Source organism: Drosophila persimilis, unplaced genomic scaffold (assembly GCF_003286085.1).
Source record: "Drosophila persimilis strain 14011-0111.01,24,50 unplaced genomic scaffold, DperRS2 tig00000804-arrow-arrow-pilon, whole genome shotgun sequence".
In the NCBI taxonomy this organism is placed as follows: domain Eukaryota; kingdom Metazoa; phylum Arthropoda; class Insecta; order Diptera; family Drosophilidae; genus Drosophila; species Drosophila persimilis.
In genome coordinates, this window is record NW_020825356.1 from 762,830 (window position 1) to 778,064 (window position 15,235).

The 15,235-nt window shown below is 41.5% G+C and overlaps 1 protein-coding gene across 1 annotated transcript; it reads right to left on the reverse strand.

Moving 5' to 3' along the window:
* Nucleotides 1-11,017: 11,017 nt before the first annotated feature.
* Nucleotides 11,018-14,744, reverse strand: LOC6597592 (N-acetylneuraminate 9-O-acetyltransferase). The gene is made up of 3 exons (XM_002022775.2): nucleotides 14,313-14,744; nucleotides 14,114-14,210; nucleotides 11,018-13,938 (listed from the first exon to the last, which is right to left on the reverse strand). The coding sequence occupies exons 1-3, from the start codon at nucleotides 14,575-14,577 to the stop codon at nucleotides 11,700-11,702; spliced, it is 2,601 nt and encodes an 866-aa protein (XP_002022811.2). The 5' UTR covers nucleotides 14,578-14,744; the 3' UTR covers nucleotides 11,018-11,699.
* Nucleotides 14,745-15,235: the final 491 nt, after the last annotated feature.

Below are 15,235 nucleotides of genomic sequence, written 5' to 3' on the forward strand. Positions count from 1 at the left end.
TTTCTAAAACCGTAGTCATGAGTAAAATCAAACTATTCATGCATTCTATTGTGAAGAAACTGAGTTTTCATCTGTGATCTACTGAACAAATGGATTGCATCTGTCGTATCGTATTTATTGTACGTTTTTTTGGTTAATGGTTTGATTGGTTATTTTATTTTATTTGTAATATAGTCCTATTCAAAGAAGCAAAACTATTTGAATATTAAAATCTCAAAATTGAATATATGTATGGTTATATTACTGAATTAATCGAGAGGTTTAAATATATTATAAAATTAGCTCTAAAATATTTAGAAAATTTTACTTGAATTATGAGTAATAAAAGCTATCCAATTCGATCAAATTTTCGTCTGGAAATCTATATTTAAGTGGCAACTATAGGATGGAAATATGTGGAGGAAACTATCTACTAATTTGAAAAGTTATCAAAAGTATTAGCTTTCAAAAACTCCCAAATTGAAAAGGTTCAATCATTATTAAGAGATATCTATAGATATTATTGAGTCGTTTCATGCAAGCATTAATACGTGCGCCATAATCAGTTCAACTATCAATTAGAATCGTTATCGATAGTCTTTCAATAAACTTCATCCTGATTGTGTAATTTATCATTTGTTTTTATGACCATCCTACATCACGGCCTCGTTCCACGAACCGTAGAACGACGCCAAAAAAGTGCACAACAGCCCCAAAGAGACCTTCATGGTTTATCGCTGGCAATATATGTACATACGTGGGCTCGGGGCACTGGTTCTACCACGCGTGTGGCTGCTTGTGGCTGCACCTGTGGCCTAATCGCTCATTTCTCATTACATTTCTGGACCGTTGCATACTACGCATCCTCTGATCTTCATCAAAAGGGGCCCAAACGGAAAGTGCCGAGGGGGTCAATGCGACTCTTTGAGAGGTGGCCGAAGGCTTTGCCGGAGGACATGTTCAGGCAAATGTATGAGTATATGAGGAGTAAAGTTTGGCCAAAACGCAGAACAGGAAAACTATGAAGTTGAAGCTGAAACCATTAGAAATGCCATTAGACTTGTGTCTAACAAATCAGTTAAGTAAGCAGGCGAAACTCCAGTTAAAGCAGTGGAATAACCATCTACTGCCTACTGCGCTTTTCCACTGCTTGCTCTGAGGCATTACTACTGCTTGCTCTGATACAACTCTGTATTAAAAATGAAATGTAGCAGACAAAATGAACAGAGTGAGAGCGGTACCAAAAAAAAGACCATCCTCGTAGAGCGATAAAATCAATACAGCTTATCAAAGGTAAAGCAAACAAGTAATATATGTATGTAATATGTAGATAGAGAAGAAGTCACGTTAAATAAGCAATCGGAAGCATACCTCTACTGGCACAATTCAAAGGAGGAACATTCGAAATTAATATCATAGTTTATACTACAACAAGCATGCAAAAAAACAAAAAAAAACAAAAAATTAATGTTTAAAAACGCATTTGAATATAAACAAATAAATCATACGATTAATTGTGCAATAGTCCAACCGAAACCACGGTGGACACATTATAAAAATCAAAATATTTCTCCTACTCACACTGCCTGCTTTTCCCATAAGGTGACCATCTTTTTCACCAGCCTTTTTCCAGAGGCAAACAAATCGTGAATTTCAATCAAAAAGAGCCAACAAGAAAATAAAACACTACTTTTGGGGGAAAATCGCCCACATTGTGGCAACATTGACTGCAGTTCTCGCGGAAAGCTACACACATATTATTCCTACACTAAGCGCAGTATTACTCACAACTAAATCTTTATAAAAATCTAGCAAGAATGAGCAAATAAGTTTGTATTAGGAGTACCTAATTAGAATCCCATAAACCCTATTGAATTAAACACTCAACGGTTTCTGCGCGTAGAACTGAAGTAAGACATGATTGAGCCAAAAATGGTAGAACATTTCTTCAAGAACAGAAATGTAGAGCTCCAATCTAATCTCCAATCTAGAGCTCGCATCAGAAAATACAACAAGTACTTTTAGTTATTCCTAGCCAAAAAACTAGATCACATATGAAATAGATCGATATGAATGAGAGACACCCTGACCAAGGCAAGCAACTAAAAGAAAGTGAAACTTTCGAAAAAAACAAACAAGGACTCCCACCTGCAAACTCCGTTTCAATACCATACCATTGCCTTTTTATACCCGGTACTTAAAGATTTGTGTTTAAAGTAGATGTGTGTAACATCTAGAAGGAGGCGATAATTTCTTTATTTTCTTTTTAACTGGACCAGAGCATCCAAATCTTTTAAGCTACTTAACTACGCGCTGGAAAGGTCTTAGAAACAAGAAGCACCCAGGAGCCAAGTGGAGCCAACGCAATTCTAATTGGCCGCTAGACACTCAAAAACACGCCACAGGCACTGAGGTGGTGAAGGCATATCTGCAGCACCCCTTGGCCATTTCGGACGAAATGGCCTCTGCTTATTGGACCACACATTAAATGAAAACCGCAAAAGTCAGTAAAGGAGTTGCAGGTGGGCTGGGGAATCCAAACGGAAACACTCAAATAGTGCAAATCAATCTGACAAATACTCGAACAGACACTTCTCGAAAAACTAATGCACAGTAAAGGAAAGGAGGTTTTGGAACGGCCAGCTTTAAATATTATATTGAACTATTTTCATCAATTGCGATCTGCTCGTGTACTCATCATCTACTCTAATCTAATCGCGATCGTCATCTTTTTATTTTAAGGGACTAGTAAAAACCATAATTATAATGATAAAAGTAATAACAAAAACATTAACTACTTCAAATCTCAACACCAACTACTGATTACAACAGGAACTGCTCCTAAAAAATCTTTGCCACACTCACCTGTGGTTGAAATTTCCAATGGAATTCGACGTGCTCTTCAGTTCGGCGAACTCGATATGGTTGATTTTGAAGTTCAAGTTCGCGTTCAAAGATCTGGACCAATTACCCGATCAGATTTGTTTGGGAGTTTACTCAAAATTCTTACCTTTGATGATTTGAGTTAGCTTTTTTGATTTTTTATTTTCTATAACTTTGGTGTTGACTGAAATAACAGTAAAAAGACAAAAAAAAAAGAATTAAATTCAACATAGAACAAATTTTTTTTCACTTTTTGAATCTATTTAAAAGGACTCAAAACGATTTGTGGGCACTGCAAATTCTACCACAGAAAAAACAAAGAAAAAGAATTCTTAAGAATGACAGTTCCAGTGCCAAGATTTAAGCCTTGACCCCAGAGTGGCAGCAAATAAGCGCGGGATTCTTTCGCCTCAGCAGTTCTTAGCGTTCAGTCAAACTTAGGCTTAGGCGCTGGAGCCTGCTGTTCCTGTTGCTGCCACTTTGGGGTCTTGGGTTTCAGAGGATTGTGCGATGCCAACTAACCGTTTCGACGTACGTTCAGGCGCTAACTGGAACCAGTGAGCCTTGGGAACCGATACTTATATGACCCGAAGCCGTGACCGAGTCTAGGTGCCGAAGCGCCACCGAAGCCGCAAGCTTTCGAGGCGGAAGCTTTCGTGTGCTTGGATTGGACAGGCATGCACCGCTCCGTACCCATATTTTCATTGGGAGGGCGTGGGTGCATGAGACACCGAAGCCACTTGTTGACGAATAGTTTTCGTGCGGCAGTCGGACTCAACAGTTTTCGCAAGCTTACATGTGCTTGCAAAAGAGCTAGTTCCACAACCGAAAATTGTCTTGATCAAGGTCGGGGGTCCAAAAAAACTAACCTTTGCAATACTAAAACTAAATTGGATCACCATGTTTGAAATCTTTCATCGTTATGGCAAACAATTTAAGTACGGGAGATAAACCAAACAGTTTTAAACATTTTAGTTTTTCTCTCATAGCTCATTGAAAATCGTAACCCTCTTTCATACACCCAGGAAAAAAAATCGAAGCTTGAATGCTTTCACTTTAATTTTGAAAATATTTGTCTTAAATATTTCGTATTTAAAATGAAAAAATTTTCATATTTGAATTGTATTTATTTCCTATTTAAATTGAATATATTTAAATTAAATATTTTACACGTTTTAATTAAGCAAATATAATATATAAATCATTTTTAAATTTAATGTATTTGAAAATATTTAACAGAGATACGATATTTAGCAGCTAAAGCTGGAAGCTGGCCTTTAGAATATTTCGTGTCGCAGTTTTCCAATGCCTCCTTTCCAATGCTGCGCATTAGGTCTTCAAGAAGCCATTTCGTCGGAACTGGCTAAGTGGAGGTGCAGGTGCTCCTTGCCTGTGGCGTATCCTTGAGTTTCTAGCGACTACTCTACTTGATTCATATTAAATTTAGAAATTGTTTTCATACTTAAATTAAATATATATATAAATATTTCCTACCAAAATACAAATTTTCCATTGTACATTTTATGTTTTTCTATCAGTATATATGTACATATCATATATACATAAGTATATGAGAATCTCAACATTTTTTCAAAGCGTGTTATAAGGCAAATAGTTTTGCAGTTGCTTATTTCTCTTATTTCGTCATCTCTTATTTGGCGTATTGAAAAATAAAATGAACAGTGAGAAAACTTTCAAACCATCAAAAACACTCTGTGAAGTACATTCGAACGCGACGAACGCGGCTTACGATTCCTTTGATATCATAGTTACTAGAGGCTCTAGAAGGCAATGCTGAGGACGGATCACACTCGCTATGTGGCGACGGTAATTTCCAGGAAAAAACAAAACATTTATTGCCTGATGAAGATTATGCAGAACTCGTAATGCGCACTCTTCTTAGAAAACAACAACCTAACGACGGAAATGCTCCAGAAGTGGATTTCACCCCGCAACTTCAGGGCAAGAGGTTTCCTTGAAGTCCTCGACTTCCACCGAAATCAAAAGCCTCGGTGAAAGTGGAAGTTTGGAATGGAAGTTTCAGAGAGATTTGCATTTCTAATCAACTTTTCTTTAAACAATGAAGAACTACACAAAGCTATAAGTGGCTTAGGTAGTTTTTATTCTAAAGGTTTGGAGAAATGTTTGCGATGAGGAACTGATTATATGATTAAGAGCGTTTGAAATAGAGAAAAGTAGTTGTGAAACCATATTCTGGATTTCAAAAACATCACTTCTAGGCAGGATATGTTCAATTCAGTGTATTAACAATTTTAAAGCTTATTTCTATGCTACGAATTACACTTTGCAACACCACATTTCCACTGTAAGCCAAACCAACGTTTTTATACCCGATACTCAAAATGAGTATTGGGGTATATTAGATTTGTGGTAAAAGTGGATGTGTGTAACGTCCAGAAGGAATCGTTTCCGACCCTATAAAGTATATATATTCTTGATCAGCATCAATAGCCGAGTCGATTGAGCCCTGTCTGTCTGTCCGTCCGTCCGTCTGTCCGTCTGTCCGTCTGTCCGTCTGTCCGTCTGTCCGTCTGTCCGTCCCCTTCAGCGCCTAATGCTCAAAGACTATAAGAGCTAGAGCAACGATGTTTTGGATCCAGACTTCTGTGATATGTCACTGCTCCAAAAATATTTCAAAACTTTGCCCCGCCCACTTCCGCCCCCTCAAAGGGCGAAAATCTGTGGCATCCACAATTTTAAAGATACGAGAAAACCAAAAACGCAGAATCGTAGAGAATGACCATATCTTTTATGCTGCAGAATCTGAATTGGATCGTATTATTATTATAGCCAGCATCAAGAAAACAATTTCATTTTTTCTCGCCCTGTCTCTCTCTAACACACACGTAGCATAGGCGGCTTTGCTTAGAGTAAAACATTAGCGCCTAGATCTCAGAGACTATAAAAGCTAGAGCAACCAAATTTGGTATCCACACTCCTAATATATCGGACCGAGACGAGTTTGTTTCAAAATTTCGCCACACCCCCTTCCGCCCCCGCAAAGGATGCAAATCTGGGGATATTCACAAATCTCAGAGAATATTAAGGCTAGAGTAACCAAATTTAGTGTCCGTACTCCTGTTAGATCTCACTATAAAACGTATATCTCAAAATTTCGCCCCACCCCCTTCCGCCCCCACAAAGGACGAAAATCTGTTGCATCCACAATATTGCAGATTTGAGAAAACTAAAAACGCAGAATCATAGATAATGACCATATCTATCAGATTGGTGAATCTGGATCAGATCAGATCATTTTTATAGCCAAAAGGAACAAATCAATTTGCATTGGCTACGCAGCGCCCGACGTCACGCTCAGACTGATTTTCTGTCTCTCTCGCACGCACTCTTTGTCGTGTCGTTAAATATTAGCGGCGTCTGCCGGAGGAGAGCCATACTGACTTAGTATCGGGTATAACCGTAGAGTTGCGGTGTCCGCAGCAACTCACAACGTTCCCCCTCGTTTTTTTTAAATTTACTAATTCTTTTTTTTCATTTTTTCCGGGCTTTAAAAGACAAAATTTTGGAGGAAAAATACCTAAAAAAGCATAATATTGTGATGTGAAAAAGAGCCTATGCAATTTTCGTTACGAATATTTAATATTTATGAGAAAGCTTTTCCTCATACAATACGCGAAGAACTTTTATTTCGTATAATTACTTTTAATATAGATTATACGAATATAATGTACGGTTGTGCATATGTATGTAAATATACATAATATATCACAATTGTTTCCCATTCGAAGAATTCTCCATTAGAATATTCAAGGTGCGACGTGGCATTATGGACATTCATACTTTGCACATTTTCATTTAGAAGAGAGCAAATGAGAGCACGAGTACGAGCGGGGCAGAGTGTTCGAAATAACGGTTGTCGAAGATACAGAATACACGTCAATTTGACGTGATATTCTATAAAGAATGACAGAATAGTTTGAGTTCTGTTAAAATAACTAGACGAAGCATTATTGACTTTTGCAAAGTTTCATCATTTAAACTCGGCATCTGTAGCGCCGATATCCAAAAAAAATTAATGGATAGAAAGAAGAATTTTTTGACCTTTCATAAGATTTTTAATTTGTGTCGATACAATTGCTATTCCTAAAGATATACCGAGCCAAGTTTAGGTTTTCTTCCAAGTGTTATAGGTTATCAAAGTAAGAATTAACGATTCAGCAGAAAAATCAGTGAAATATAAATTAATTTTCATGACCTTCTAATACAATTTAAATCAAAATTAAAGAATAGAAAGAGGCAGTGCCAAAGAGAATAGGGAAACTCGGCTGCTTTAGTAGTGTGGATAAGAAATTGGTCCATAAAGAAAAAAAGAAACCCGGCGAAGAAGGATGTTTCTTTCGTTGACGAAGTTATAAGCAGAAAGTCTTCCAATTTTTTGAAGGTGGACTAAAAATTCTTTGCTTTGACACGACACCGAACACAGGTTTAACGGCATGTGCCATACTCATATCCTATTTATACTCGTACCCTCTATATGAGCTTGTACAGAAAAGTGACGCATGTAGCGGTAAGTCACATTTTAAAAAAGCTAAAAGAAAATCGGAGAAGTGTGAGCCTGTCAGAAACACAGACACTCTAAAAAGTTCTTTCAAGCGAAACTGAAGGAAATTTATACAAGCGGAGAGTTTCAAGAGTTAATCGAACTCTCCGCTATATTTATTTTAAGGTGGGGTGACAATATTTCCACCTCAGCTAAAACTTACTCAAAAAGAAATCGCAAACTTCAACGACTTGTCCTTTTTCATTTTATTTGGCTACGTAAAGCCACGCGAAATGTATGTTATTCAAACTCATACATACACTTTACCAAGTTTCGGATGACCGTTCTATCAACTTTTGCCCATTCCTGGACAATAGCCTTTTTTTTAAATCTTTTAACGGCTCGAATTTTCGGCCACCCCCATAAACCTGTGGCTGACAGCATGCCACAAAGCACAGTGGGCGAAACGGCTGATCTGGTGGTATTAAAGTCAAATATTGAAATATACAAATATTTAAATTTTTTTGTTGGATTCGATTGCCAATATACTATTTAGGCAATAGATCATTTTGTTTCGCCCTCAATTGTATTTAAACACGGATCCACGGATGCAGAAACATCCAAGCCTCGCCAAGGAACTTTTCCGCAAAGGATATATGTAAGTTCACTTCGAGGAGATCCGTATATATCAGCGCATTCATCCGACCTGGTACAAAACATATTCGAGACTTACCAAAGCTAAAGGCGCTAAAGGCGACACAGACCGGGCCGGGTCTCGACAATTCTTCTGGTTTCCAGCTGGGCCGTCTAAATTCAACTTTCATCACTGGAAATTTTCAACCTTTTCCAATTCTCTGTCCCAAAACCTTTGCCTCATATTGGAGATGCAACACCTTATTGTAAATTTGTTGCATCCGCTGCCGAGACTTTTCGCCATGTGCTTCAATTTGGGCGCAGCTCCAAATTTTAGCGATTGAAAACCTCAAAACAGCCTCATTACGGTTATTCTGAGCAAATTTTGGCAGACACCTAAAAAAGTCTGTGACGGAATTTCGATACCGGTTTATTGTTTTAGCAATAACACCGATTTTGACGCCACAATCAGCCATAGTTTCGATTTTAATCTGCTCTTCCTTAGACAGTTGGTTCACGCGGGTCATTTGAAATGAATATTAAATTAAATTTAAACAAAAGCTTTACAAATCACAACAATATCGCATTTAATAAGATTTTACCAAATGCACTTACCAATTAAATTAGTTTTTTCCGTGACCCACTCGGGTTATTTCTTAAGGAATTCTAAATACACGGTTACGATACTTCGGTTCGTACTTTTCGGATTCAGAATATAAAAACAGGGACTATTTTCTACTAAGCAGAGAGACTGTATCACACTCACCTGTTATGCAATTAATTGGAGTGGCATGCCAATAGAGTTTTTTGTCATTAATTGTACTAAAACTAATGATAATAATAAATATTTAATGATTTTCAATATTTTGTATTTAAACTAAAAAAAATGTTGCGATAATGGCGATAACGGTGATTGCAGAAGTTCGATTTTCAATCGATTAAATATTAATGATTTGAGTTAGCTTTTTATAATTTTGGTGTTGACTGGAACAGTCACTGTTAACAGTAAAAAAAAGACAAAAACAGTAATTCGATTCAACTGACACTTTTTGTTTGCACTTTTTGAATATTTTAAAGAGCCGCCTGCAAGAACTCGAAACGATTGGTGGGCACCGCAAATTCTACCACAGAAAAAACAAAGAAAACTAATTCTTAAGAATGACAGTTCCAGTGCCAAGATTTAAGCCTTGACCCCAGAGTGGCAGCAAATAAGCGCGGGATTCTTTCGCCTCAGCAGTTCTTAGCGTTCAGTCAAACTTAGGCTTAGGCGCTGGAGCCTGCTGTTCCTGTTGCTGCCACTTTGGGGTCTTGGGTTTCAGAGGATTGTGCGATGCCAACTAACCGTTTCGACGTACGTTCAGGCGCTAACTGGAACCAGTGAGCCTTGGGAACCGATACTTATATGACCCGAAGCCGTGACCGAGTCTAGGTGCCGAAGCGCCACCGAAGTCGCAAGCTTTCGAGGCGGAAGCTTTCGTGTGCTCGGATTTTGGACGAGCATGCACCCGCCGTTTCGCCTACTTTTATTGGGGGTGTGTGTGGGTGCATTTGGCACCCAGGCCACCACTTGTTGATTAACAGTTTTAGAGTTGATAGTTTTTTATGTTTACTTGCAAGTAAACATAGCTGCAGTGATCGGCACAGAGAAGAAAGAATTTCCGATTTCTTAAATAGTGTTCATGGCATTTGTTTATCTTTATAAATAAATTGAATTTTATAAACGATTCCTTAAACCGACGCAACAAGAAAAATTCAGCTATCAATTTTTCAATTCATTAGCCTCCTAAAATTGCAAAGCTCTCCAGAATAGGTGTAGGTGTAACTCGAGTTAAATGAAACAAAAAATGCAACATTAAAATATAATTTTAATAATACCCCCCCAACCATAAAAAGAACAATTCCAATCAAATCAGATTGAAATCAGAATACTATCACTACTATATATACTATATAAATATACTGCTAAGACAAGGCTATTATAGAAACAAAAGTGGGATTCTCGTACCCTAATAAAAAGCCTGCTTGCAGGAGATAGAAGTATTGGTGGATCGGAAACAGCGTTTCGCACATAAAGGGTATCAAAACGTCGGGGCTCAGGAGTTCACGTACATTTGTTTATTGGTCTTGGGTTGGCAGTTCTGTAAGGTTAGATCTATCATCTATCAATATCTCCAAATTCAGATGGAAAGCCTCATAGAATCATCTCCTATTTACAACAGTTGGGTTTTTTATGTCGAATAAATATCCCAACAAAAAATGTACGATAAATGGTTTTCATCTTACCAATAACTCATTCCTCTCCTCCATATCCAGCCTTACAGAGCTTTACATGAATGGCTATCTCGGCTATCTTGGTTAGTCTTAGTCCCAGTTATACCCATTCCTATCCGTTTTTTCCTTCCTTATCCTTTTCCGCACCCAGTCGACGTCTCTTTTTGTCTTCTGACATATATGTACATATGTGCGTACATTGTACTACATATGTACATCCAGGTATACGAGTATGTTACATTTTGTTTGTTATGAACTCTTGTTGATGCAGCCGGAAGTGGCGGTGCCTCAGCAACGAGTCTGCTTCTGTGTCGCCCCGAACTGAGACTAAGGATGTGGATGTTTTTTATGAATGAGCTCCCGCTTTTCCCCCAGTCTCAACTTTGGCTGCACTTTGTTTTTTTACTGGGGCTGTCAATTAGCGCTGTGAAGGTCTGTTTCCCTATGCTCTGACAGGTGCATACCTATACCAATGTACCTATAGAATAACCACTAATAAGATTATTGCTTGTGCAACAAGTAGAAACGCAAGAGTAGCGAACTTTTCACGCAAAACTATCAAAACTTATCCGATCGTGATTTCTGGTGCTTGGTCAATCAAAGGGGACATTATACATACATATGTATGTATGTACACATATCAATTTTCATCATACATAGTGCATCATATGCAGCACAGGTGTAGGTTTAAATACATTTTTCGTTGCAGAAGCTAAAGTCAAATACAAATTTTGTAAGTATTTTCAATGCTTTATTTTCTTGCGCTATACATACATTTGGTTGCCGCTTCGTGTGAGTGTGGGTGTGTTTGTATCAGTGAAATTTTAAGTAATTTGTGCAAATTTCTCGTAAGGCTAAGTTAATTCTAGATGGTATACATATGCGTAAAATATATTGTTATACGTAAATGTTTGTATACTTATTTGCGCGGCCGTAAGAGATATCTAAATATGTAAATAAGGGTGTATATATTGCGTTTCAAAACTATAAGACAATTGCACGTTCAGTTTCAAGCTATCCGATCGGTTTACATAAATTTGGCTAGAAAATAGTTTTCACTTTTAAATGGAATTAGGTCAGTCTTTGGACAATAAACAAATCAATATAAAGAGAATAGAGTATTCCAAAAATAACAAAGTAAATAATCAATTGCAAGTAAAGGGTATTGCACGGTAGTAATCGAATGGTAATCGAGTTAGATAACAAATCAAGTAAGTTTTCAAAGGGGGGCTCCTATCTTTTAAAGATCTTCATCGAATGAATGCATAAATATTACATGCCATCGAGAGAATTGGCGAGAAGGCTTAACTACAATTGGCTTACAGCAATGGCACGCTATATAAACATATCCATGTGATTGCGTGGCGGGCGGGTACACGTTGGACATGAGCCGGCGACAATTGAATTGTGCTCAGAACATGCCATCGGACCGGGCCACAGGGATGAGCACAATGAGAAAGATGACAAAGTTGCGCATGACGAGACGCCAGTCATTGGGCACGGCGTAGGGCAGCAGGATATGGGTCAGGCGGTGTACCTCATGCGAGACGCAGACAAAGATGAACGAAGTGATGATCATGTTGAGCGTGGGGAAGCCGGGCAGCAGGACGAGCACCCCGTGGCGGTCGGCAGCAAGCCAGATGTGGTATTGGCAGACAAACAACTCCAGCGAGATTCGCCCAAACCAGGCGAAGAAGCTGGAGTACCTGGTGCGCAGTATCCCTGAGATGTTGCGCAGTACCACATACCCGACAATGGGTATAAAGAGAATGTACGAGTGGATCTCCTCGCAGTTCTGTACGTTTCGGCACAGGAACGAGAAGGACGTGTAGATTCCCACGCCCAGGAGGGCCAGTAGCGTCACTGAGATGGAGGTGCGACGCGCGAACAAATTGCCATGGTTGTTGTCATCAAAGACATTGTACTTCTGGGCAATGTGGAAACAGGCGGCGTACATCATTCCAAAGGTGACTGTGTACCGGTCCAGCTTCCACTGGTGCCACCACTCGTGCAGGTCGTCGTCAGTGGTGACAAATAGTGCCTTCCATGGTCGCGTCACAAAGATGCGCTCGAAGAAGACCTCGGACATGAACAGTACCGTGATCACGCCCAGGCAGCCGATGCATTTGCACACCAAGTAGAGGTAGTGCAGCGGATTTGAGTCCACCGATGCGGACGAAATCCTCGGCGGCAGCGACAGCACAAAGTAGATGATGCACAGCCAGAAGGAGAGAAGCGGCACAAAGTAGTAAAACTGGTATGGACGGTTCATGCAGAAGCAGAGCAGCACACTGAGGAAGTTTACCCGGAACATGGCCTGGAAGAAGCGGACAAACAATGACCCGCTGCCCCCCGTCTGCCAGAGGTGAGTGAAGTGTGTGTATCCGGTGAGGAAGAAGTAGCCCGAGATGAGCAGCTTGATGTGCATATGAATGGGCAGCACGCGTTGTGCCCCCGTCATGTAATATATCAACACCACCAGCAATATCCAGCCGCGGAGCTCGTCTGTCTGGTCTCTGTTCAGGACCTTGGTGAAGCGCGAGTCCTCCGTAAAGAACAGACCCAGGGCGAACACATAGCCCACGGGTATCCAGAAGCTGAACTCCGAGTAGTACTTGTTCTCCTTCATAAAGAAGTTTGTGCGGTCGCATAGATAGAAGTAGACCATGATCAGGCCGAGCAGAGACAGCGCCACCATCGGGGTCCCATAGTCCGTGATCAGTGCGGACAGGGCATGGGTGGGACCACCGCCTCTTCCTCCGCTGTTTGGCTGATGCTGATGCGGATCCTGCTGATGCTGCTGGAGAGGCACGTAGAGCGTGTAGCCACGCAGATGGAGAAGCCAGCGACGCAGGCACATGCCGCAGACGAGCGTCATGCAGACGCCGAACAGGGCGTACGCCACAATCTGGAGCGTTGTATGGGGCTCCGAGCTGCTGCAGCAGGTGCCGTCGTTGTAATTCATGTAGTCGTTGCAGTACATGTTCCACAGGAGCTGCACCTCCAGCCGCTGGCCGTGAGCACACAGCTGATGTCCGTCGATGGCGGTGTCCAGAAGACCGTTGGCAATGTGCCAGGCTGACTCCCAGACGGTGGCCTCCGTGTAGCGAAAGACGTTGCGGGCCACATGATTAAGCCGATCGATGTCCTCATTGAGCAGTAACTTCCAGGCGGTCGGTAGCTTTTCTTCGTCTACGCGATCGGCCAATTTCCAGAGTACACGCGATGTCTGCGCCACCAGACGATGAAAGGGGGCTACCAGCAGGGTGAGATTTGCACCGTACTGTCGCAGCACTTCCTCAGTTATATTCCCGCCAAGCAGGCCCGAATAGGTCAGCCCCACCACGTACACGGAGGACAGCTGCTTCTCGGCCTCCAACCTGTACAGTCGATCGATGAGCGAAGGACTGACATCTTCGGCTCTGATGTACTGGGCCAGCATGTGCAGCTTGTTGTCCTCGAATCGAACCGCTGCACTGTCGTCGTGGGCCCGTGATGACCCGTTGTTGTCCTCGTCGGAGGACAGTGGCAGCTGGCGCAGCTGCTCGATGAACCGCTCGTAGAGCAGGCGGACGCTCTCGTCTCCAATGAACACAAAGTTGTTCTTGTTGTCGAAGAAGGCCAGGTATCGCAGGCATCGCCGCGTGTCGCTGTCATTATGGTAGATAGTGGCATGGCATGGCATGGCATAGTCATATTGGTGGGTGGGTCAGTGGGTGAGTCATTTGCATGGGAAGAGAGATAGAGATAGAAAGAGTTAGATATGATAATTGTGGGAATGTGGGAAAATGTTAATTGAATTCGGAATTTGGAATTGCCACTCACGTGAGGGAGTATTTGTGGACCATGCACCCATACGGCTGCCACTCGTTATCGCCCTTGAAGCGGCCCTTCGACAGCAGCCACTGGCAGGAGTCGCTGCCTGTTAATGGAACGCCACAATGCAAATTCGATTACATGTTTACACAGGACAAATCGATACGAACAAACACACACACGCACACACAGAGAGACGAACACCTACCGTAGTTCCAATTGAGCAGGCCATGGTAGAGGATGAAGCCCAGGACTAGGAGTAGGGCCACCTTTTTGGCATTTGTGGCATTCAGCTGCTCCATGAATAGGTCCGCCTTGGTGGGCACACGCTGGACGCCATCACCGCCGGCGCTCCCAATGCAGATTCCCCCCAATTCGACGCCTCCGCCGCCACTGATGCCACTGTTACTGTTGCTAGTGCTGCTGCTTGTGTTGCCGGCCGTGGCGCTGCCGCGCAGCTCACGCAGCTCCATGATGACACTCGTCCACTGTCTCCTTGCTGTAGTCTTGGCAGTGTGCGTCTTCTCACTAGTTTGCCTATTCTATTGCATGGTCTTGGCCCACTTTTGCTTGACCCGATTCACACGTCCGCCTCTCCTTACAAGACCAAATTTGCGTTTGCTTCTTGCTGCAGCCGGCCGATAGGCGCCCACAAATCGATGCGGCGGACAGCTGATCGCTGTGGCCCGCCAAACTACGTCCGACATTTAAAGTTTCAGCACGACATTTCGCAGATGTTTTCTTTGGAGTTAGCTAGGTCTCGACCGAGACCTAGACATAGACTAAGTCAGCTTTTGTTCCACCTGCTTACATTTTTTCTGAAAACATTGCACATTATGTTTATCGGCTTCGCCCGCCCACACCAACTCTTGTAGCATCGCCGCTGGGATTCGACTATCGATATGGGGGCATCAACAGTATTTGTTGAATATATTTGTTTCAGCCAAATGAAAGAAAGTTGTACGTTCAGCTATCAACTTTTAAGATACCGATATCGAGCTACCGAGGCCAGCCATCTTGGAAAAGTCTCAGAATAAAATTAAACATGCTATGATCCGCCTCTTTGCCACCCTGGACTATCGTTCCCAACTAGCTCACGGGGACGTCGATGGGAACGATAGGCCAGGGTGG